Source organism: Erpetoichthys calabaricus, chromosome 13, assembly GCF_900747795.2.
Source record: "Erpetoichthys calabaricus chromosome 13, fErpCal1.3, whole genome shotgun sequence".
Lineage (NCBI taxonomy): Eukaryota > Metazoa > Chordata > Cladistia > Polypteriformes > Polypteridae > Erpetoichthys > Erpetoichthys calabaricus.
This window is the reverse complement of record NC_041406.2, coordinates 93,919,234-93,945,177: the sequence shown is the minus strand read 5'-3', so window position 1 is coordinate 93,945,177 and position 25,944 is coordinate 93,919,234. Positions and strand designations below refer to the sequence as shown.

At 44.2% G+C, this 25,944-nt stretch overlaps 2 protein-coding genes across 19 annotated transcripts in view; one reads left to right on the top strand and one right to left on the bottom strand.

The window, feature by feature from the left end:
* LOC114663507 (probable thiopurine S-methyltransferase) overlaps window positions 1-25,944 on the top strand; it is a 261,664-nt gene that overhangs the window by 95,664 nt on the left and 140,056 nt on the right. The gene's annotated exons all lie outside the window — the stretch shown is intronic.
* LOC114663782 (doublecortin domain-containing protein 2-like) overlaps window positions 1-25,944 on the bottom strand; it is a 346,685-nt gene that overhangs the window by 279,165 nt on the left and 41,576 nt on the right. Inside the window, exons 4-8 of one of the 8 annotated variants that reach the window (XM_051935734.1) lie at window positions 22,367-22,443; window positions 22,128-22,262; window positions 10,119-10,268; window positions 2,317-2,371; window positions 111-288 (exon numbers count right to left, since the gene is read on the bottom strand). The exons of 3 other annotated variants lie outside the window; for them this stretch is intronic. In XM_051935734.1, the coding sequence (XP_051791694.1) occupies window positions 111-288; window positions 2,317-2,371; window positions 10,119-10,268; window positions 22,128-22,262; window positions 22,367-22,443 (595 nt within the window). The remainder of the gene's footprint in view (window positions 1-110; window positions 289-2,316; window positions 2,372-10,118; window positions 10,269-22,127; window positions 22,263-22,366; window positions 22,444-25,944) is intronic. 4 more of the 8 variants (XM_051935742.1, XM_051935741.1, XM_051935738.1 and 1 more) reach the window with 4 other exon arrangements.

Below are 25,944 nucleotides of genomic sequence, written 5' to 3'. Positions count from 1 at the left end.
CAGAGGCGAAGGTTCTGCCTGACGGACCACCCAGAAGGCCACAAGTGACAGTGTCAAAGAAGAACCTCACAAAAACACAGGATATCCAAAAGCAGAAAGGGCAGCCTTACTGTTACGATGGTAAATGGGTGCAGTAATCCCATTCCGCTTCCATTTGACCCTGACAGGCTTTCCATGCAAACCCACTTCTTCTGCTGGGGACAACTGCTCCTTCTTGCCTTTTCTTTTTGGGGGCTGAGGTGATGCATCACTTGATCCACCTGTTGACTTGCTTTGTCGGCCAGCCAGCTGTTTGTAAAAACCCATAAAAAATAATTATAAAATGGACCATTGTTATGCTTTATTGAGTTATTGGGGGACAGATGTGGAAACATGCACTGCTATGTTGTGTTGCTGCACCCACCACACCACAAATCACCTCAGGATCCCAAATTAGGACCCAAGAGCAGCCATACAATAGATGACACCTCAGCACCACAGTGTGAGCTCTTTTATAGAGTGGCAGGAGTGCCAATCCTGCCACTGACTTCCAAGATTTCCCTGCAAGTAGGACGACCTGTCAGCGGGGCTGAATGCAGGTTAATGTCATACCCAGGACGGAGCAATTGCAGGTTAAGGGCCTTGCTCAAGGGTCCAGCGAAGTGGAATCACTTCTAGTATTTACTGGATTTGAACTGGCAACCTTCTGATTGCCAGCGCAGATCCTTAGCCTCTGAGTCACCACGCCGCCTGGAGCTGCCACCCCGCTTAGATGTGAGGTACACAAGGCCTTCTCTTGAAATACACAATTCCATAGTGTCAACTGTGGAATATGAGTGGGGACACTACTGTGCAGTAGAAGATAATGGATGGCTGATAGCTTTCCTTGTTGTTTTCTCCAAATGACTGTCACTAGCATCGAGGCAAAGCAGAGTTACACTGACATTTTGGACAAAGTACTCTGCCAACGCTTTTATTTTTGAAAAAATGAAAGATGCTACAGTTTGAATGATACGTTTTGTATCAAATTATCAAAGACACTGCATCACACCTAAATGTTAATGTATAACACTGTCACAATGAACTACTACATAATGGTCAAGGTGTGCTGGAGGGGAGCAGGAGGCAGGACTCCAGGTGGGGTCCTCGTCACTCAGTCACGCTCCAGCCTCCGTTCAAGTTCTCGCTCTACCTCTCGCCACGTGTTGGAGTGTACCCTGTCTCCGCTTAGCTAGTGATACCTGTTTGTTCAGCAGACATTATCTTCTAGAGATAGTTAAGGAGTAACATTTGACGTTTTTGAAGAGAGAGACCAGAGCTACGTGTGTTTTACGGGGTAGCTGCTCATTGGCAGAGATATCACGGCCACGTGTTCTTCTACCCACGTGGGGGACACTCTTCCGTCAGAGCTGAACATGGTCAGATACAGTGGCAATATTTGACTTTGGACACCTTGCCAACTTTTTACATTTTTGGCAAAGAGATCACAGTTACATTCTCGCCCCGATAGCAAAACCAAAAATATTGGATGTCAAGAGGCCTTCGGATACGAAAGCTATCAATATAAATTCTTCTCAATACAAATTATAACATTTTTGTAAAATTGATTTTTAAAGTGGGCGGCACGGTGGCGCAGTGGTAGCTGCTGCCTCGCAGTTAGGAGACCTGGGTTCGCTTCCCGGGTCCTCCCTGCGTGGAGTTTGCATGTTCTCCCCGTGTCTGCGTGGGTTTCCTCCCACAGTCCAAAGACATGCAGGTTAGGTGCATTGGTGATCCTGAATTGTCCCTAGTGTGTGAGAGTGTGTGTGTGTGTCCTGCGGTGGGTTGGTGCCCTTCCCGGGATTGGTTCCCTGCCTTGCGCCCTGTGTTGGCTGGGATTGGCTCTGGCAGACCCCCGTGACCCTGTGTTCGGATGCAGCGGGTTGGAAAATGGATGGATGGATGGATGGTTTACTGACTGACTGTCACAACTAATTCTAGGTCAAGGAGAAGACAGGTAGAAGCTACGGCAGAGGGCAGTGGTTCTGAGAGTCTTGAGAGATGCAGATAAGAGGCCCACCTGGAGAAGGATATGGATGGTGAAAGGCTGCACCTGTACATCTTGGGAGCTTTGCCCCAGTATCTCCACTTCAAATGATATTTGTTTCTCCACTCTCTCTGTTGCTATAAGTTTCATATCAAATATTCTTTCTCCGCCTAATAATCAGCATTTACAGACTGCAGTTACCAGACACAATGAATTAGTGGAGCTCTGCTTAGCTCTGCCAGGAGTTAAGAACCTTTTATTTCCATGAAATTAACAGCAAGAATTTCAATTGTGGAAAATCTTATACTTACACCTTCTTTGTGATTTTCATATCTGTATAAAGGTGGTAGTGATGCTGCTTTAGACCTAGAAGGTAAAATATCGGTTAATTACAACATTTTAAAAGAGCTAGAAATGCAGCCACAAAAATACATTACACAAAGCATGCTCACATTTAGATTAAAAGATGCTCCATTGCTAGGCCATCTTGTGTGCCAAAGCTTTAAGAAACTTACAACTTGAATGAGTAATAAAAAATAACATGACTGTCATTTTATAATGTAGTAAATACAGATTAAACTGTCATAGGAATTCTGCAGGAAATTGATAAATGTAAAAATTTCTCGCAATCAGCTGTTTGAATTGCTATGTCACAGATAGCCTAACGACTAGCCCCGCCCCTCGTATGTTCTAAGCCCTACCCACTCTAGGCAGGGGGCCAATATAACCAAGACAATAAGATGAGAATGGCATCTTTTGACCCGAAAGAGCGGATGAGACAGAGCTCTCTGAGGCCTAACCCTTGAAGGAGTGCGAGGAGCACAAATCTTTATTTTTGTTTCTGTGTCCTATGGAACTGTTTTCTTTTCCTGGCAATTAAATGGGTTTGTGGCAAGCATGGCACCCCAAATATATGCATCGGCAATTTAATCAACATCTGAGACATCCATCCATTTTCCAACCCGCTGAATCCAAACACAGGGTCACGGGGGTCTGCTGGAGCCAATCCCAGCCAACACAGGGCACAAGGCAGGAAACAATCCCGGGCAGGGTGCCAACCCACCGCAGGACACACACAAACACACCCACACACCAAACACACATTAGGGACAATGTAGAATCGCCAATCCACCTAACCTGAATGTCTTTGGACTGCGGGAGGAAACCGGAGCGCCCGGAGGAAACCCATGCAGACACGGGGAGAACATGCAAACTCCACGCAGGGAGGACCTGGGAAGCGAACCCGGGTCTCCTAACTGCGAGGCAGCAGCGCTACCCACTGCGCCACCGTGCCGCCCCCGAGACATATATATGTAAGTTTTTAAAATTTTGCTCAAATGAACTATGATGACATATAAAGGCCAAAACTAATTTACAAAGGAAACTGCAAGACTCTTAAACAATTAATTTACAAAGGCACTTGAAAGTAACATATCGAAATATCTGAATTCTTTCTTCCTTTTGATCAACAATTTTACATTTTGTCTTCTTGTGATCATTAACGCATGTGTCCTGCTTTTAGTTTAAAATGGTCAGACAGCGTAGAACTTAATAGTAAAAGATAACAAGAGATTGCACAGATCCTGTATGTATGAGAAGCAAAGCTTTTGGGCAGAGCCATCCATCACCAGGCTTGCTAGCCAATCATATATGTGTAATGTCACATGCACAAGAGCCCTGCCCCAATAAATAATAGTCTGTCCAGAGGAGCAGGAGAGCAGCAACATGAAGAAGACTGAGACAAGTCAGAAAGAAAGAGAGAGGGAGAACGCGGCTTATGGATCACGCCAAGTGCCCAATCGAAAAGCTTCCCAGGACAACATCGACCTTTGGTATTGCTGATTTTCAGTAAGCTTTCTAAAACCACATACATCCAGACTTTGCTATCTATTAATATTTTCTATTATACTTTCTTATACTTTAATAAATATCACATTGCTTTTAAATTTATATACTTTGTCTTAATACCTGTGTTTGAAGTAATAAAGTAAATACTAGGGCACCTGGTCCAAGGGAGAGTGACAAGTGTTCTGAATTGCAGGGATATCAGGCTGAGGAGGGAACTCCAATAGAAGGAACGGTGCAGAAGAAGTAAGACATCATTGGTTGGTGAGTGGCCTATAACTAAATGGTGTATTAGTCTTCATCGAATTTACAATATACTTGGAAACCCAAATAGAATGTAGGTCTGGGTTATATCCAGGCACATCTGTAGATTATTAGTCCCTGTGTGAAGTACTAGGGAGTGAATGGCAGTGCAGGAATCACTCATAGAGTACTGAAGTAGATAAGATTTCTTTGTGTGCGTTAACCTTAAGCTGAGAGAGTATACCAATCTAGTAAGGGGTGCAGTGAGTCTTGTCTCACTCATCCTATAATAATACACATATTAAAGTCAAGTCAAGTCAAGTTGGGGAGCATGCACTGGTACAGTGCGTTGCCGCACCCACTACACAATGAAACAACTCAGGATCCCGGTTGGCAACCCCCCAGGCAGACACGCAGTCCAGTCCCACCCTCCGGAAATGACCCTGAATCTGCCGCAGCCAGGTGTTATGTTGCCGACCCCTTGGCCTGGTCCAGCCACTCGGGTCCCCAACAATGAGGATCTTACAAGCCGGATCACCCTCGGGTAATTGTGTCACATGGCCGTAGTGCCGTAACTGAGGCTCCCTCACAATGCAGGTAATGTGCCTCATTCGGGACTCCATGAGCAACCGCTCATTCGACACAGTACCCTAGGATTTTCCGAAGTGACACAGTACCAAAGGAGTCCAGTCTTCATCTCAGGTCACTGGTTAGCGTCCATGTCTCGCAACCATATAGCAAGACAGGAAGCACCAGGACTCTAAAGACTTGGACCCTCGTCCTTTTGCATAGATATCGAGAGCGCCACACACCCCTTTCCAGTTACCTCATGACCCCCCATGCTTTCCCAATCCGTCTACTGACTTCATAGGAAGAGTCACCAGAGACATGAATGTCACTGCCAAGGTAAGTAAACCTCTCAACGAGGTCGACACTCTCTCCGCAAACAGACACACTGCTGATGGCTGAGCCCAAGAGGTCATTAAAGGCCTGGATCTTGGTTTATATCAGGACACTCACAAGCCCAGACACTCAGACTCCTCGCTCAGTCTCTCCAGCGCCCCGATCAGAGCCTCCATTGACTCCGCGAACATCACAGCATCGTCAGCAAAGTCAAAATCAGTGAATCTTTCTTCACCAACAGATGCCTCACAGCCGCTGGACCCCACAACCTTGCCCGACACCCAGTCCATACAAGCATTGAACAGAGTAGTAGCAGAACAGACCCCTGGTGAACCCCAGAATCAACTGGGAAAAACACAGAGGTTCTGCCTCCACTCTGCACAGCACTCACAGTACCAGTGTACAGGCCGGCCATGATATCCAGCAACCTCGAGGGGATCCAGCAAATCCTCAGGATGTCACCCTGTGGGACATACATATTAAAGGGGGCTTAAAAAACACACTTTATATAGTGTTTGAAATAATGGCCACTGTTACCCACTTATTTTGTGTATTTTTTTGTCATAATAGGTGGCATAGTGGTTACCACAGCTGTCTCACAGATCCAGCACCATCTATTCAAATCCCAAACCCGGTCTCTGTGGATTTTTCATGTTTTTCGTTTGTCTGCATGTTCTTTTCTTCAAGGGCTCTGATTGTCCTTTCATATCCCAAAAATCTGTCTTTTAGGTAAATTGGCGACTCTAAACTGGCCTCATATTTTCATGTGTGTGAGAGATTCCTGCCTGCTTCTGATCCTACCCTGATTGTGATGCCGTACTGAATTAAGCAGATTTGATGTTATTATGTTATATGCCACAGTCATTCTGACGTAAGACATTTAAAAATCTTTACTTTCTTTTATATAGCACTAGCCAAAGCAATCAGCATTACCCAGGTATATACTGTAAATTCAGATCTCTTCATTTTTTTACACATTTTATTATAGAGTAGCCTTGCGCAAAAATCATTATAAGACATGCCGGACACCACCAGACGGAGACCACATCTTTATAAAGAAGCACACGTTTATTTAACACAGTTCCTACACAACACACAGTGCTCCCAGCACTAACCACCTTTAACATGGGCCTCTTCCCCAATGTCCTTGGACCGCCTTTCCTTTCTCCACGGGAGCCTCGTCCTGCTCCCACTCCCGATTCTAGCTCCCAGACTGTAGGAAGGCGGCTCCTTTTATTTCCACCCAGATGTGCTCCAGGTGCCTGATGAAATCCTTCCGGCAGCACTTCCTGGTGTGGCGGAAGTGCTGCTCTTGCACCCGGAAGCACTCAGGGTGTCCCTGGAAGGATCTTCCTCCATCTTCCCGGGTGTGGCGGAAGTAAATGTTTCCCGGGCTCTCTGAGACTCGGGCGCTCCATGGCGGTGGCCACGGGCCCTAATGGGCTTGAGCCTCCTTGCTCCTCTCCCGTGGTCCTCTCCAGATCCAGGGCGGTTGCCCCCTCGTGGCCCAGAGGACGAATACGCCACCTCCCGGTCCCCCAGCCACTTGTGACATAATTTAAATTAATTTTTTTCCCTCATCAAGCAACACTCAATTCCCTAATATGGCAAAGCAAAAACAGTCAGTCAGTTTCTAACCCTGTTAGTCCTGAACAGGGTTCAGAGGGTCTGTCCCAGCTACTATAGGACATGAGGAAGGAACAAATCTTGGACAGGGTGCTAGTCCATCACAGGGCAAAAACACACACATACTGCCAGTTTAGGAAATGCCAATCCACCTAATCTGCATGTCTTTGGACTGTGGGAGGAAACCCACGGAGACACGGGGAGAACATGGAAACTCCACACAGGAAGGACCCAGAATGTGAACCCTGGTCTCCTTAATGCAAAACAGCAGCGATACCACTGTGCCACCCAAAGCAAAAAACAACATTTAATAGTTTTTTGCAAGCTTGTTAAAAATATAAAACTGAAATATTGTATCATGTTGACATAAGTATTCAGGCCCTTTTCCAAGATACACTGCAGTGCCCTTTCATCCACACCAGTATGGCATGGGGTTTTTTAAAGCACTGCAGGGCCCTGTCCCAGTTTTTCATTGTGCCATCTTACCTTCAGTTTTTTAGCTCACCTGCATACAGGCCAGCAGCTTTTGTTAGAAAAGCAATAAAACTTAAAAATCACCAGTTTATTTTATATATAGCCTGTCAAAATGGATGTTAAAAAACCAATCACTCTTTCCTATAGCACACTTCAGAATATTCATTTGAAGAAGGTGTACTACAACACAATGAAGAACAGCATCATAGTAGTGCTTGCCATTGTTCATCTTGATATGACTCCTCACACATTTTTTTCTCCTTCGATGTGAACCCCAGAGCGCCCTTACATTGATTTTATCACCTCAACATATAACTTGAGCACGCAGAAATGAAAAACTTGTGTGTGTCTATAGCAGTGGTCTCCAACTTCAGTCCTGGGGCCTCATGCATAACGCCGTGCGTAGAATTCGCACTATAACGTGACGCAAGCACAAAAGCCGAAATGTGCTTACGCACAGAAAAATCCAGATGCAGGAATCTGTGCGTTCGCCAACTTCCGCGTTCTTCTGCTACATAAGTCCCGCTCAGCGTGGAAATAAACGCACGTGCACATGCTTGCTGTCCCGCCCCAACTCCTCACAGAATTCTGCCTCTTTGAATATGCAAATCTATATAAAGAGCCCTTAAGCCCAGCGTTCTGTGAAAAGGCAATGGCAAAAGTACGAGGAAAAACAGAAGAATTTCAGTGAATACCAAATGGAGGCAAAGAAAAATGTACTATTTGTTGGTTTAAACAGTTATATAAGCAACAAAAGGAAGTTGATCGAGTGACATAGCGTGTCGGAGAAACTCGTAAGCTCAAGTTTACAAAGTCGCACAGTGCCCGAAATAAAAAAGTTGTCACATATCAAAGTCAGCATGAAAAGGCGACTCGTAGCCCACCGTCTGAGTGTCATATGAAAGCTTATTAGGGTACAGTGAAAAAAAAGGCACACAGTGTGAATAAAGCACGAAATGTCAACTTTAATCTCGAAATTTCCACTTTAATCACATAGTTTATTTTGTCATTAAAGTAGAACATCATAAACTTCATCTTAATATCGTTTAATTTACTAGTTTCTCAATCCCATCGTAACTAAAGTAGCACATTAAATGCTTTGTTGTGTATTTGATCTTATATGTGCTCTATGTGCCTGAATCACTACGTGCTCTTCCTCCGACAGGACATAGAATCCATTACGTTCGTAATATTACAGCTCTTTGAGTAATTAAAATACTGAGAAGTATACGTTATATCATTTTCATGATGATATGAGTTAAAGTATGTTATTAAACATGGGAACACGGTGGCGCAGTGATTGTTCATGTCTTACAGCAAGATGCTTGCTGTGCCATGCGCGACCTTCAATGAAATGCTTTATTACAGAAGTACTGTCTTTTTCAAACGTACTAACCCCCAATTCCTGTCCTTACTTTTCTTTCTCCAAATAACCAATCGCCACACAATCAGCTCTGTAATAGACGTTAATCCACCTGTAAGCTTAGAACGGCAATTCTTCAAAACTTTTAAGGAACATCGAAATATCTTCGTAATGTTTAATTATTCTATCCATCTATCCTTCCAGTGTCGCGCCAGCCACAGCATGAAAACAGAGCGAGGCAGGAGCAATCCGTGAATGAAGCTCAAGCTCGCTAGTGCTGCGGTACCACGTAGTTAAAGTTAAAGTTTTATCTGTATAATATAATCAACATATTTTGCTGCATTTCATCTTAAAAATGATATCGTCATCATATGTAAATACGCACTTTATAAAGTGGCTCAGGATGTGCAATATTATAACTGCAACATAAGTACAATTACCTCACGGTAACTTGCAAGTACAAGCAGTTCTACAAGGAGCACTTGAGCCTCCGTCGTGGATGTGGATCTAAGAAAGGGTAACCACACAGGAACAGTAGCACTGCTTTGACGCTGGGTGCTGCCAGTCTGCAAAACCAAACGGAGAACTTGCGTACGACAGGGTATGAGGTACCGTGGAAAAGTGCGTGGCTTTACGCCAAGTGTAGGTTTTATACATCGCGATTTGAATGTGGAAACTTTCTTACACAACATTTCTGTGCGTACGCACCGTTTATACATGAGGCCCCTGGAGAGCTACTGTGGCTGCAGGTTTTAATTCTAACCCTTTTCTTAATTAGTCACCAGATTTTGCTGCTAATTAACTCTTTGCTTTAATTTTAATTGATGCACAACTTAAGACTCAGGCCCCTTAATTATTTATTTTTTCCTTAATTAGCAACCAAACAATATTAAGACACAAAATGAACCAACACATAAACAACAACTTGCGTCCATCGTACAATAACTAAAAATAAAGAAAGGTGAAGGCCTCAGTAATGTTGATCTGCTCAGGTCCACAAAACATTTTGACAGCGCTCTTAAAAAAGAATATCAACAGTTTTGAAAATGTCTGCCATGGCAGAATGAATGCCATGGAATTAAATAACGGGTTTAATTAGCAATGAGAATTGGCTTTCAAATTAAGAAACTGAATGAAGTGAAGTTGGTTGGAGTTTGAGGCCCCAGTTTAGTGGGTCATCTGTTGGCTCTCTTCACATCAAATTTATGTTTAGGTGCCGTTTAAGGAAAAAAGAATCAATTCAGCGGTCAGAGTCTTAAGAAAAATCAATTAAAATAAAGGGAAATACAGTAGTTAATTAGCAGCAAAAGCTGGTCACTAATTAAGAAGAGAGTTAGAATGAAAACTTGCAGAAACAGTAGCTCTCCAGGACTGGAGTTGGAGACCCCTGGTCTAGAGGTTCCAAAAATGCAAACTTTTGACACTGAAAAGCCCACTTAGCTGACAAGCATTGAAATTATGCACTTAAGATGGAACACTGGGAGGTGCAAATGTAAAAGTAAATACTACAAAGAGTGTTGTCCACAGTATGTAGATATATAGGTTTAGATAAACTAACCAGTGTGTATACGCTAGCAAGAAAATGTGAAATAGGAGATTGGGACTTTGCATTCAACATGTTTTCTTACAGTTACCTAAAATTAATAAAAAATCTCTTACCCATTATATCTTCTTATTGGTGCTGGCTTTGTAAAAAGAAGGTCACTATATGCAAGTTTTTTAAACCTCTCTCGACCAACAGCTACATAAAACTGTCCATTTTCCAGGTCTTTGGCTTCCATGATGTGTTTTCCATCAAAAGTGAACAGGCTTTTAAAAGAAAAGGCAGGAAACAAACGGTTAGTTCTTTACATGCTTGTTAAAAACTGAACTGTGTGTTGAACATTCTGAATATTAGACAGCACAGGTGATTGAGACATGAAAAGACTTTGTCAAGTAGGTTGCCAGAGAGTGGGAGTAGGGGGTCTGAGTCCTTTACGCCTCTTGAAGTCAGAGACTGTGCCAGGATGACATATGAAACAGCAAGTACCATCTGCACATTGGCAGCAAGTTAACACTGGGGAGACTTGGATTTGAAGAAGAAGAAAAATTCTACTTTACTGAACTTGGCGCACAAGGGTATATAGCTGATCATCAGGACCTTATTGAGCACATGGAGGAAAGACTTTGCACTGTACTCTGGTACATTAGTGTTCTTTTTGAAAAAAATCTACCACTGCTAAAGTCCCATAAGTCTGCATGTTAAAGGTAGATATGGAAGTAGCGTGAGTTACCACAGCTATGCTGATGACACACAGCTGTATTTATCAATAGCGCCTGATGACCCCGACTCTGTTGTTTCACTAACACAATGTCTTACTTGTGTTTCTAAATGGATGAATAGTAATTTTCTCAAGCTAAATAAAGAGAAAACAGAAATTTTAGTGATTGGCAATAATGGATATAATGAGGTTATTAGAAATAAACTTGATGCTGTCGCAGGTGGCTGGGGGGGCGACCCGGCTGGGACACCCTGGAGGACCAGAAGAGGGATTACGCCTTTCCCAGACCACATGGGGGTGACCGCCCTGGTACCTATGGGGACCACGGGTACTGAGCTTTGAAGCTCAACCCTGTAGGGGCCCGTGGTCACCACCAGGGGGCACCCCAATGCCTTTAAGCCCTGGACCTCAGCACTTCCGCCACACCCAGAAGTGCTGGGGGGAAGAGAAGCAGGGACACCCGGAGTGCTTCCGGGTACACAGCTGGCACTTCCGCTACACTGGGGAGTGCCAGTGGAAGATTGCTGGGAAGCACCTGGAGCACATCCGGGTGATTATAAAAGGGGCCACCTCCCTCCATTCATTGGCTGGAGTCGGGAGGATGAGTAGACAAGGTCTTGGAGGAGAGGCAAGGAGGCGGCCTGAAGAAGTGAGGCATTCGAGTTGGCCTGGACTTTGGGGACTTTTGGGGGTTTGAGGTGCACTTATAATTGTAAATAAAATTAATAAAAGTGTGTTGGGTGACGTCAACGTGTCCGCCTGTCTGTGTTCGGGCCGGCTTCCACAAAGCATTAGGATTAAAAGTCAAGACGGAGGTAAAGAGTTTAGGGGTAACTGTTGACTGTGACCTGAATTTTAAATCGCATATTAATCAGATCACTAGGACAGCATTTTTTCACTTAAGAAACATAGCAAAAGTTAGACTTCTTATATCATTGAAAGATGCTGAGAAATTAGTTCACGCTTTTGTTTTCAGTCAATTGGATTACTGTAACGCACTCCTCTCAGGACTACCTGAAAAAGACATAAATCGTTTGCAACGAGTGCAGAATGCAGCTGCTAGAATCCTAACTAGGAAAAGAAAATCCGAGCACATTTCTCCAGTTTTGATGTCACTACACTGGTTACCTGTGTCATTCAGGATTGACTTTAAAATACTTCTTATTGTTTACAAAGCCTTAAATAATCTCGCTCCATCTTATATATCGGAATGTCTGACATCTTATATTCCAAATCGTAACCTTAGATCCTCAAATGAGTGTCTGCTTAGAATTCCAAGAGCAAAACTTAAAAGAAGTGGTGAGGCGGCCTTCTGCTGTTATGCACCTAAAATCTGGAATAGCCTGCCAATAGGAATTTGCCAGGCTAATACAGTGGAGCACTTTAAAAAAATGCTGAAAACACATTACTTTAACATGGATTTCTCATAACTTCATTTTAGTTTAATCCTGATGCTCAGTATATTCAATTAATTATCATAATTATTCATGGTGGCTCTAAAATCTGTACTAACCCCTACTCTCTCTTCCGTTTCTTTTCCCGGTTTTTTGTGGTGGTGACCTGCGGCACCACCACCTAATCAAAGCACCATGAAGTTCCTACATTGATGGATTAAAAGCCAGAAGTCTACATGACCATCATCATCAAGTCCTTCAATGAGAACCCTAAATACAAAGAGGACTGTTCATTTATGTTGGGTAATAATACAGTGCATCCTGAAAGTATTCACAGCACATCACTTTTTCCACATTGTTATGTTACAACCTTATTCCAAAATGGATTAAATTCATTTTTTTCCTCAGAATTCTACACACAACACCCCATAATGACAACGTGAAAAAAGTTTACTTGAGATTTTTGCAAATTTATTAAAAATAAAAAATTGAGAAAGCACATGTACACAGCCATATTCACAGCCTTTGCCCTGAAGCTCGAAATTGAGCTCAGGTGCATCCTGTTTCCCCTGATCATGATTGAGATGTTTCTGCAGCTTAATTGCAGTCCACCTGTGGTAAATTCAGTTGGTTGGACATGATTTGGAAAGGCACACACCTGTCTATATAAGGTCCCACAGTTGACACTTCATGTCTGAGCACAAACCAAGCATGAAGTCAAAGGAATTGTCTGTAGACCTCCGAGACAGGATTGTCTCGAGGCACAAATCTGGGGAAGGTTACAGAAAAATTTCTGCTGCTTTGAAGGTCCCAATGAGCACAGTGGCCTCCATCATCCGTAAGTGGAAGAAGATCGAAACCACCAGGACTCTTCCTAGAGCTGGCTGGCCATCTAAACTGAGCGATCGGGGGAAGAGCCTTAGTCAGGGAGGTGACCAAGCACCCGATGGTCACCCTGTCAGAGCTCCAGAGGTCCTCTGTGGAGAGAGGAGAACCTTCCAGAAGGACAACCATCTCTGCAGCAATCCACCAATCAGGCCTGTATGGTAGAGTGGCCAGACGGAAGCCACTCCTTAGTAAAAGGCACATGGCAGCCCGCCTGGAGTTTGCCAAAAGGCACCTGAAGGACTCTCAGACCATGAGAAAGAAAATTCTCTGGTATGATGAGACAAAGATTGAACTCTTTTGTGTGAATGCCAGGTGTCACGTTTGGAGGAAACCTGGCACCATCCCTACAGTGAAGCATGGTGGTAGCAGCATCATGCTGTGGGGATGTTTTTCAGCAGCAGGAACTGGGAGACTAGTCAGGATAAAAGGAAAGATGACTGCAGCAATGTACAGAGACATCCTGGATGAAAACCTGCTCCAGAGCGCTCTTGACCTCAGACTGGGGCGACGGTTCATCTTTCAGCAGGACAACGACCCTAAGCACACAGCCAAGATATCAAAGGAGTGGCTTCAGGACAACTCTGTGAATGTCCTTGAGTGGCCCAGCCAGAGCCCAGACTTGAATCCGATTGAACATCTCTGGAGAGATCTTAAAATGGCTGTGCACCGACGCTTCCCACCCAACCTGATGGAGCTTGAGAGGTGCTGCAAAGAGGAATGGGCGAAACTGGCCAAGGATAGGTGTGCCAAGCTTGTGGCATCATATTCAAAAAGACTTGAGGCTGGAATTGCTGCCAAAGGTGCATCGACAAAGTATTGAGCAAAGGCTGTGAATACTTAAGTACATTGGATTTCTCAGTTTTTTTATTTTGAATAAATTTGCAAAAACCTCAAGTAAACTTTTTTCATGTTGTCATTATGGGGTGTTGTGTGTAGAATTCTGAGGAAAAAAATTAATTTAATCCATTTTGGAATAAGGCTGTAACATAACAAAATGTGGAAAAAGTGATGCGCTGTGAATACTTTCTGGATGCACTGTAAGTAACCCGACAAGAGCAGGTTCTCCAGACCTCTGTTTAGACTGCTTCTTGCCAGCCTTTTGAGGGTAGTCAGTGTCTGCTTGGCACATTTGTTCAAAATCCTTTCAAAGGAAGCAATCTGAAAGCAGGCTGTGTTCTGTAGCCCAACAGAAGATGAAAGATACACTATATTGACAAAAGTATTGGGACGCCCCTCCAAATCATTGAATTCAGGTGTTCCAATCACTTCCATGGCCACAGGTGTATAAAGTCAAGCACCTAGGCATGCAGACTGCTTCTACAAACATTTGTGAAAGAATGGGTCACCCTCAGGAGTTCAGTGAATTCAAGTGTGGTACTGTGATAGGATGCCACCTGTGCAAAAAGTCCATTCATGAAATTTCCTCGCTACTAAATATTCCACAGTCAACTGTTAGTGGTATTATAACAAAGTAGAAGCAATTGGGAGCAACAGCCACTTAGCCACAAAGTGGTAGGCCATGTACAATCACAGAGTGGGGTCAGCACATACTGAGGCACACAGTGTGCAGAAGTCACCAACTTTCTGCAGAGTCAATAGCTACAGACCTCCCAACTTCGTGTGGCCTCCAGATTAGCTCAAGAACAGGGCGTAGAGAACTTCATGGAATGGGTTTCCATGGCCATGCAGCTGCATCCAAGCTTTACATCACCAAGTGCAATGCAAAACGTCAGATGCAGTGGTGTAAAGCACACTACCACTGGACTCGAGAGCAGTGGAGACGTGTCCTCTGGAGTGACGAATCATGCTTCTCTGTCTGGCAATCCGATTGATGAGTCTGGGTTTGGCAGATGCCAGGAGAACAGTACTTACCTGACTGCACTGTGCCAATCGTAAAGGGGGGATTATGTTGTGGTGTTGTTTTTCAGGGCTTGGGCTTGGCCCCTTAGTTCCAGTGAAAGGAACTCTTAATGCTTCAGCATATGAAGCCATTTTGGACAATTCCATGCTCCCAACTTTGTGGGAACAGTTTGAGGATGGCAACATGACTGCGCACGCACCAGTGCACAAAGCAAGGTCTAGAAAGAAATGGAAGAGCAAGTTTTGTATGGAGCAGGGCCGTTCTTAGGCATGGGCGAGCAGGGCAGTCGCCCGGGGCCCCGAGACAAAAGGGGTCCCATCATTCGAGGGGTTTTTTTTTTTTTAAGATTGACGCAAGCTACGTATCTGTACTATGAAGTTTAATGCTAAGCTTACTGCCCTTTCCCGGGGGCAGGGAATGCTGCAACAGGGAACTGGGGCTTGGGGCGTTCGCTATGACCAGGGCCCTGCACAGGCGCAGGCGGAGCCCTGCTTCGACACGCCCCCACAAAAGTCAATAAATAGAGTGCTCTCGTCGTAGGAGGCCATTCCGTCCCAGACCGCGGTTGCATTGTGAGCGTGGGCACGGACTTCTTCCCGTGTTTTTCTATCGCGTATAACGCTTTCTTCCCTTTTTCGCCTTGGCATTGGCCTTATCGTACTCCGCTAGTAACTGCGTCTTATTCACATTAGCAGTTTCGCACGTACCATATTAATATGAAATGCACTTATCCGTCCGGTGTTGCTAAACGAAAGAAAAAGGCAGACGATGTAGCCTTTATTGAGACACAAAAAGGAGCTTTGGTGAAATTTGTCGTGGCCGAAAAGATGCATTCTCCTACTGATTCCTTTCAAAATCGACCAGCAGTAAGCAACGAGCAACATTAATATCTCAATGCGATATTAACAGATGAAACGACTGGTTCCGATATTGATGCTCAGGACTTGTTCTCTGAATTGCGTATTTTGGCAAATCTGGTGCCTCCTGATGCTTCTGCTCTTGAAACATTGCAGTTTATATACCAGAACAGCTTGCAAGATTCTGTTCCAAACGTCGCAGTAGCGCTACATTTCACCTTGACCATACCAGTTACTGTCGCTGCTGGGGAATGCAGCTTTTCTAAGATAAAGATAATCAAGAATTACCTCAGGACAACCATGTTACAAGAACGATTGAATGCTTTAGCATTAATGTCCATTGAGCGAGACGTTGTCCAATCACTTGATTACTCTGCATTAATTAAAGATTTCGCAAGTGTTAAAGCGTGTTGTTTCTTGAGCTTTATTCTGGAATGTTCTTTAGCCCAAGTTCTAATTTGGTAGAAAAAAATGGAAAATGGTATAAAAAACACACTTTTTAATTGTGACAAAAAAATAAATAAAACGCTCTAAAATTTATAAAAATATGCACTACAGTAATCCCTCGCTACTTCGCGGTTCACTTTTCGCGGATTCACGACTTCGCGGATTTTATATGTAAGCATATCTAAATATATAACACGGATTTTTCGCTGCTTCGCGGGTTTCTGCGGACAATGGGTCTTTTTACTTCTGGTATTTGCTTCCTCAGTTGGTTTGCCCAGTTGATTTCATACAAGAGATGCTATTGGCGGATGGCTTGAAGCTACCCAATCAGAGCACGCAGCTAAGTTCCTGTGTGCTGCTGATTGGCTCAGCGACGGAGTGCTGCATTAACCAGGAAGTCTCATCTTACTCATTCAGCATTAACGTGCTCTTGCTACTGTATTTAGGGGATTATCACCTTCATCGTCATCATTTTTACTGCGCAGCATATTCATCACCATCATCACGTCATATATAGCTACGTGTACTTCGCTATACAGTAAGTGTAAACTTATCTACCGATTTCATATTGCTTAGCAGTTGTCCCTGTTATTAATAGAGTAAAGGGTGGGTTGTAAACAATACAGGGAGGGTTTAAAAATGTCCAAATACACGTTAAATAATTAAATAAATATGGTGTCCCTAGGGCGGCACGGTGGCACAGTGGGTAGCGCTGCTGCCTCGCAGTTGGGAGATCTGGGGACCTGGGTTCGCTTCCCGGGTCCGCCCTGCGTGGAGTTTGCATGTTCTCCCCGTGTCTGCGTGGGTTTCCTCCGGGTGCTCCGGTTTCCTCCCACAGTCCAAAGACATGCAGGTTAGGTGGATTGGCGATTCTAAATTGGCCCTAGTGTGTGCTTGGTGTGTGGGTGTGTTTGTGTGTGTCCTGCGGTGGGTTGGCACCCTGCCCAGGATTGGTTCCTGCCTTGTGCCCTGTGTTGGCTGGGATTGGCTCCAGCAGACCCCCGTGACCCTGTGTTCGGATTCAGCGGGTTGGTAAATGGATGGATGGATGGATGGTGTCCCTACTTCGCGGAAATTCAGTTATCGCGGTCGGCCTTGGAACCTATCTCCCGCGATAAGTGAGGGATTACTGTACTGCACTGCACATTGTGCACACGTTGGGCTTAGCTACATACCTCCACGCAGTGCCCAGTGGAAACAGGTCAAATCTGGCTGAACTGTAGCTAATACTACACGCATTAGGGCCCACACAGTCTAATTATGCCCAGGGCCCCCAACATCCTAAGAACGGTCCTATATGGAGGAACTTGACTGGCCTGCACAGAGCCCTGACATCAAGACGATAGGACACCTTTGGGATGAATTAGAGCGGAGACTGCAAGCGAGCCGGGCCTTCTCGTCCAACATCAGTGCCTGACCTCACATATACTCTCCTGGAAGAATGGTGAAACATTCCCATAAGCACACTCCTAAACCTTGTGGAAAGCCTTCCGAAAAGAGTTGAAGCTGTTACAGCTGCAAAGGGTGGGCCAGCTCCATATTAAAGCCTATGTATTCAGAATGGGATGTCATTAAAGTTCATGTGTGCATAAAGGCAGGCAATCCCAATACTTATGACAATATAGTGTATACACTTCTGGCCTTTGCTAAGGTGTTTCAGGGTAGTTCCCTCAAAGGCAGTAATCTGCAAAATGAAGGATATAGGCTTCTGGCATTGGCTAAAGCATTTCACGGGAGTTCCCTCAAAGGTAGCAACCTGCAAGATTAAGGATAAAGGCTTCTGGCATTAGCTGAGGTATTTCAGTGGTTTAATAGATTGTGGATTCCAGAAGAATTGCAGGCTATTTATGTAAAACAAGGCTAATAATTTAGGCATGTAAGTCCCCAAAATACTTTCAAAAATGCCCACTGTGAGGGGGATTTACTGCCAAACTCCGGCTAGTCATGAGGGTAAACACAGAACCTTAATAAAAAATGTATTTTCACAAGTAATGCTCTGTCACAGTTTGAAGCTCCAAAGAGCACAAAAGGCATAAAGGAGCTGGAATCCAGAGCAGAAGGTTGAAAATGCAGAAAATCACAATAAGCATTGTGAGGGATTGCCAGCCATATATTCCGGGCAACACCTCCAAGCCGCCGGATGGAGCCCTACCTGCAACATAGGGATGCCCGAGTTCCAGCAGGGCATCATGGACTATGGAGTTTTAATACACAGCCCTGCTGGATAACGTCAGGGCGGCCAGGAGTCGCTGCAGGGAGGCTCACAGAGTGCTACGTGCCCTATAACCCGGAAGTGCGTCATAAACACATTACCGGAAGGAACAACGTGCTTCCGGGGTGAAGAAGTGGAGTTTTTATATGACCTGGAAGTGTTCCTAGTCACGTGGACAGAGAGGGCAAAACACTTCCAGGTCAAGGACTATAAAAGGACTATGGGAAATCCCAGGCGTCGAGCTGAGCTGGGTGGAAGGGTGGCAACGCGTCTGGGGAAAGCAGATCATAACCTGGTTCTGCTTCAGCCTCACTATAAACCAAAAGTGAGAGTCCTACCAGTAACCACACGATCATTCAGGAAGTGGAGTCCGGAGGCTGAGAATACTCTGAGAGAATGTTTTGGAACTACAGACTGGGATATCCTGCAGGGATCTCATAGTGAGAACATTGAGGAAGTTGTTGACTGCACTACTGACTACATCAACTTCTGTATGGACATTGTAGTTCCAGTAAGAACTGTACGCTGCTATGCTAACAACAAGCCATGGATTACAAGTGACATCAAGGGCCTTTTGAACCAGAAGAAAAGGGCTTTTAAAGACGGTGATCAGCATGAGCTCAAGCGCGTGCAGAAGGAACTCCGAGTCCAGCTCAGGGCGGCGAAGGAGCAGTACAGGAGAAAGCTGGAGCAGAAGTTGCAGAATAACAGCATGAAGGAAGTGTGGGATGGGATGAAAATCATCACTGGCTGCAGCTCGAAGCGGGGTACCACCATCGAGAGAGACGTGAAGAGAGCAAACCAAATGAACAACTTCTTTAACAGGTTTGACCACCCTAACCCACTCTCACACTCTCCTCGGAGTATTGCACCCTCCACACATCCTTCTTCTGATACCAGCATAGGAAAGACATCCCCACCCATAATTACAACAGCGCAAGTGAGCAGAGAGCTGAGGAGACTTCGTGCCAGCAAAGCAGCGGGTCCAGATGGAGTATCGCCACGACTGCTGAAGGTCTGTGCATCGGAGTTGGGGGGTCCTCTACAGCGCATCTTCAACCTGAGCCTGGAACAGGGAAGAGTCCCGAGGCTTTGGAAAACATCTTGCATCACCCCAGTCCCAAAGGTATCACGTCCTAGTGAGCTGAATGACTTTCGGCCTGTTGCTCTGACATCACATGTGATGAAGACCATGGAGAGGCTGCTGCTTCACCACCTTAGGCCACAGGTTCAACATGCCCTTGACCTTCTGCAGTTTGCATATCAGGAGAAGGTGGGAGCAGAGGATGCCATCATCTATATGCTACACCGATCCCTCTCTCACTTGGACAGAGGCAGTGGTGCTGTAAGAATTATGTTTCTGGACTTCTCTAGCGCCTTCAACACAATCCAACCTCTGCTCCTTAGGGACACGCTGACAGAGATGGGATTAGATTCATACCTAGTGGCATGGATCGTGGACTATCTTAAAGACAGACCTCAGTATGTGCGTCTTGGGAACTGCACGTCTGACATTGTGGTCAGCAACACAGGAGCGCCACAGGGGACTGTACTTTCTCCGGTCCTGTTCAGCCTATATACATCGGACTTCCAATACAACTCGGAGTCCTGCCATGTGCAAAAGTTCGCTGATGACACTGCTATAGTGGGCTGCATCAGGAATGGGCTGGAGGAGGAGTATAGGGACCTAATCAATGACTTTGTTAAATGGTGCGACTCAAACCACCTACACCTGAACACCAGCAAAACCAAAGTGCTGGTGGTGGATTTTAGGAGGCCCAGACCCCTCATAGACCCAGTGATCATTAAAGGTGACTGTGTGCAGATGGTGCAGACCTATAAATATCTGGGAGTGCAGCTGGATGATAAATTAGACTGGACTGCCAATACTGATGCGCTGTGCAAGAAAGGACAGAGCCGGTTATACTACCTTAGAAGGCTGGCGTCCTTCAACATCTGCAATAAGATGCTGCAGATGTTCTATCAGACAGTTGTGGCGAGCGCCCTCTTCTACACAGTGGTGTGCTGGGGAGGCAGCATTAAGAGGAAAGACGCCTCACGTCTGGACAAACTGGTGAGGAAGGCAAACTCTATTGTTGGCATGGAGCTGGACAGTTTAACATCTGTGGCAGAGCGAAGGGCGCTCAGCAGGCTCCTATCAATTATGGAGAATCCACTGCATCCACTTAATAGTATCATCTCCAGACAGAAGAGCAGCTTCAGCGACAGACTGCTGTCACCGTCCTGCTCCACTGACAGATTGAGGAGATCGTTCGTCCCCCAAACTATGCGACTCTTTAATTCCATCCGGGGGGGGTAAACGTTAACATTTAACATTATACATAGTTATTGTCTGTTTTTCGCCTGCATTATTATCATTCTTTAATTTAATATTATTTATTGTATCAGTATGCTGCTGCTGAAGAATGTGAATTTCCCATTGGGATTAATAAAGAATCTATCTATCTATCTATCTATCTATCTATCTATCTATCTATCTATCTATCTATCTATCTATCTATCTATCTATCTATCTATCTATCTATCTATCTATTATTGATTATTGATTATTGTTTATTGGAGTAGTGTGGAGTAGTGGTGCTTTGTGCACTTATTATTATAATAAATATTCATTTTGACTTTAATCTGGTGTCTGACATCTGCTCTGAGGGTTCAAGGGGTCACGGGGACCCTGTAAACTGTCACAGCATAAACACAGCAATAAACACCAAAAAGTAATCAAAAGTAATCTCCCTAGTGCATCCGAAATGAACCACCAGGACCTATGAAAGACCCTCTGGATTTCTAGGGCATAGGGCAGTTCCTAGCAGTGATTGGCAGGTGGCCCCACCTCTTGGGGAACTACCCACAATACTCATTGAACATACCAAAGGCAGCTTATATTATAAGGTTTCTAAACTCTTTTGGGACTCCCCCGAATGGGATGACAAGCCAAAGAGCGTCCCAAAGCACAATCACGCGTCTGTGGAAGACAGGTTATCCATTGTTGGAGCAACCACAGGCTCCCAACGCCTGCTGCAAAAGCAAATCCGAGCCGATCGCAGTCGCGCTATAAGTGCTGTCGTCAATGGGTGATGTAAGGAACATTATAAATGCAGGGAACAAGGTTACTTGGCCACTAACCTGGCCACGACCCTGCCAGATTGCTGTTTGTGTATAGGAGTGTGTCAAATCACGTTCCAATAAATAACCATGCTGTTCTTGTTTCAAGCTGAATAAAGTTGGATGTGCTAAAGTACTGAGACCCAGCCTTGTGTTTTAGGGTACAAGAGAGGGCCTCACACTCGTCACAATATACATAGACAAAATCAAAAATATAGAATGATGCACATAATCAACATAACTAAAAGAATCAAGAATGAACAAAAGAGACATAAAACATGAATCTGAACCTCAGCCAGGGAAGGAACCCTGACTGAGATATAACAATTCCAGGATTAACTTGTCCACCTACCAAAAAAATTCTTTGGAAGTTAAAGTGCCTTTAATGAGCACTTTCATGATAAAACAACCACCGTGCCACCAGTAAAATAATATATTTAATTTTAAGCGCACTGAATTTTGTCTACTGGTGGGATACTGTACGTTCTGACTTCCAACAACCATGGATTTGATATAGCAGGTTGTAAAAATGGGTGACTACATGAATTAATGGACAAACTCTGCTCTTTGTTATTGTACGTTAATAGCAAGCAGCACTTAAAGGAACAGAATGAAAACAGCCTACCTGTGCACAGCTCCGAGAATCCTGACTCTCATCTTCTCTGTGACCATCTCGAGAATGTGTTCCCACTGAGCGAGAATCTTCCTGGGGATTAAGAGTCGGACCGGCATGTTTAGGACATCTCCATTTGCAACCAAGCTGTAATAAGAAAAGACGGGAGAGATCATTCAGTCCATCTATAATAGCTGCTAGTTGTGTCTGCTGTTTTATAGCAAAAAAGAACAGTTGAATGTTAAACTTACAAAATAGCACATGGCTCCTGAATAGGCCTCAAGAATCTCGCCGAAACGACAATTCTGCTGTGGGCCACTGGTTTTATCTGAGGAAAGAGCAGCAAGGGAGAAAAACAAAATCAGAGATGAAAACAAGCAGACTTCACCAGTCTGTGGAGGAAAAATACACCCAAAGTGCAAGGCCATGAGAACTGCTTACATTGAGGCATTATCCATGCTGGTGCTGCACTCTTCTGGGCTGAGGGGCCCAGTGGCTATTCTGACAGAATGAGGTACAAGACAGAAGCCAGCCATAGACAGGGCACCACTCCATTATATGGGTAAGGTTTAGAGAGCTTTTAATTCACATAAAGCACCTCACGTCTTTAGGATATGGAAGGAAGAATCAAGGGAGGCAGCAGTGCTAACCGCTGTGCTACCTGCTTATTCACTTGAAATTTGAATATTCATTTTAAACCTTTGTAATAGCGGCACGGTGGCACAGTGGGTAGTGCTGCTGCCTAGCAATTAGGAGACCCGGGTTCGCTTCCTGGTGGAGTTTGCATGTTCTCCCTGTGTCTGCATGGGTTTCCTCTGGGTACTCTGGTTTCCTCCCACAGTCCAAAGACATGCAGGTTAGGTGCATTGGCGATTCTAAATTGTCCCTGGTGTGTGTGTGCGCGCCCTGCGGTGGGCTGGCACCCTGGCCGGGGTTTGTTTCCTGCCTTGTTGGCTGGGATTGGCTTCAGCAGACCCCCTGTGACCCTGTAGTTAGGATATAGCAGGTTGGATAATGGATGGATGGAACCTTTATGATAACTGATTAAACTCTTTTTTAGCTTCTTTTAAGTTGACACCACACTGATATCACTTTTCACAAATACAAAATGTAGATTTAAGTGCATGGGTAGCACACTGGCAGCGCTGCTGTCTTACAGCAAGGAGACTGGAGTTCAGGCCCCAGGTGCTGCCTAGGTAGAGTTTGCATGTTCATCCTACTCTGTGTCTGTGGGGGATTCCAACAGGTGCTCCTGCTCAAAAGTATGTAGGTTAAGTGACTTCTAGTTGTTGGGTATATCAGATTTGTCGATCTCATCACCAGACTTTTAATTTTTAGGGCTGAAAATCCTTTGGCATGTTAAATTTAGCAACTGCATGATGACTTTTTCTAGCACAGTTGTGCTCTCGCCCGTTTTCTGACAGCCAATAGCATGCTGCCTGATAAAGCCGGTTCTGTAGGATGGGTTAACAGGTATTGGGGGTAAGGCTGCCACATCTGCCCTTTTTACCCATCTTACTAATCAAAGGTTGTAAACCGGATATGGACGCAGGGCGCTGGGCACATCGAGGCGCATGCGCACTGCTGCACTGCACAGAAAACACAGAAACGAGAAGGTTGTAAACCGGATGTCACGCGCACTGCCGCACTGCAACGAGCCCGCCACCTGTAAACTACACTTACTCTAATCCACTGTGCCAGGAATGTAGATCACATAACGGTCATTCAGTTTGGCGCCTGCCCCAGAGTCAAACGCAGCAACTTTCCAAACCGCGGCGGCTTCCCAGAGTCAGTAGATGGCGCCCAAATAACACAACGTAATGCGCCGTGGCGCCCGCCCCAGAGTCAAACGCAGCGGCTTCCCAAAACGCAGCGGCTTCCCAGAGTCAGTACGTGGCGCCCAAACAACACAACCTGTGAGCTACACTTGCTCTAATCCACTGTGCCAGTAATATAGATCACATAACGGTCACAGACTCTAACCCAGAGGCTTCCCAAACTCAGTGGCTGGCACACGAACACCACAACCTGTAAACTGAACTTGCTGTGCAAAACTCTGCCAATTTCCCCAGACGCACGTCACGCACCCACCCTCCATGATATGTCATCCATCCAGATATCGAACGGAACAGAAACTGATTGCCATTCTTGGATTTCCGATTCGCTAGCAAATCGCGGGCTTACTTGTTTCTTTTTTTCTATTCTGTTGTGGTACATAAAACACGAGACATCAGACATACAAGCTTATTTTCTGTTTGTTAGTTTCTTATTCCTTGCTGGTGCATTATTTGCATTACACTTCTAGATGAGTATTCATTGCTTGTCAGCTTCAATGCACACACAGCCCACCCCTACAACTCGAAGTTGTGGACTAGATGGAGTGAGTTGCTGGATATGTCGTATAATTAGACTGTTTTCACAGACTGACTCACTAAGATTATATAAAAGAAGGCTACAACTTGAAATCGCTGTAAAAATCGTCTAAAGTGAGCCTTTACATTAATTGGTGATGCTAAATTGACCCGTGACAGGTGTTTGTGTCTACCCTTCAATTGGCTGGCGCCCTGTGCAGGGGTTATTCCTACTTTACAGTCGTGATGCTTTCTGGGAATGGCTCTAGTTTCTGTCCCATGTTCTGGATATGCAGGTTTAGAAGATGAATGGATGTTAATTTTTTTTTATATCACTTATGTAGCATTGATAATTACTATTTTGCATGTTTATGCCTCCATATACAAATATAAAAAAAGTATACAGCCAGGACTCAAACCGTGATGTTTGCCGACTAGCGTTCAGAAAAGCTATTTGTGCTATTCTGCAATTGCTGAAGCCCAGCACTAAGACAGCCCTTTTCAGCTATTAAATATGACACACCACTGTGCTTTTCTCCATTTTTTTTACAATTAAAAAAATGATAAGATTGAATTTCTCTGGCCAATGAGATAATATGTTATTAGGATGAATGCAAATGTTCAATACTTTCTTCTCAGTCAGTCAATGAGTCAAACATGCAGCTTTAAATAAGTACTTAGATATAGTGATGAGTGGATTGCTGGGTAGTTGGGTACTTCAGCAAGACCCTAAAATAGAGAAAGACTGGCAGCAGGTTCAAGTATCTCCTAGTCAACAGAGGGTGGCACTTGGCCCTAACTTGAGAAGCAAAAATGTTTCAAAACAAAAAATGAATGCTATCACTAGATAGATAGATAGATAGATAGATAGATAGATAGATAGATAGATAGATAGATAGATAGATAGATAGATAGATAGATAGATAGATAGATAGATAGATAGATAGATAGATAGATAGATAGATAGATAGATAGATAGATAGATAGATAATGAAAGGCACTGTGTAATAGATAATAGATAATGAATGGCATGATAGATAGATAGATAGATAGATAGATAGATAGATAGATAGATAGATAGATAGATAGATAGATAGATAGATAGATAGATAGATAGATAGATAGATAGATAGATAGATAGATAGATAATGAAAGGCACTGTGTAATAGATAAATAGATAATGAATGGCATGATAGATAGATAGATAGATAGATAGATAGATAGATAGATAGATAGATAGATAGATAGATAGATAGATAGATAGATAGATAGATAGATAGATAGATAGATAGATAGATAGATAGATAGATAGACTTTATTTTTAAATGGACTTGGGTAATTTATATCAGAATAAACAATCAGTCTAACAAAAAAAATACTAGTTATTATTTATGTAATCATTAAATCTATGTGAAAAGGGCCCTTTAAAGTTCTGGGATGCTTTCTGCAAAAAGACAAGAAGAACAGGAAAGAGACAA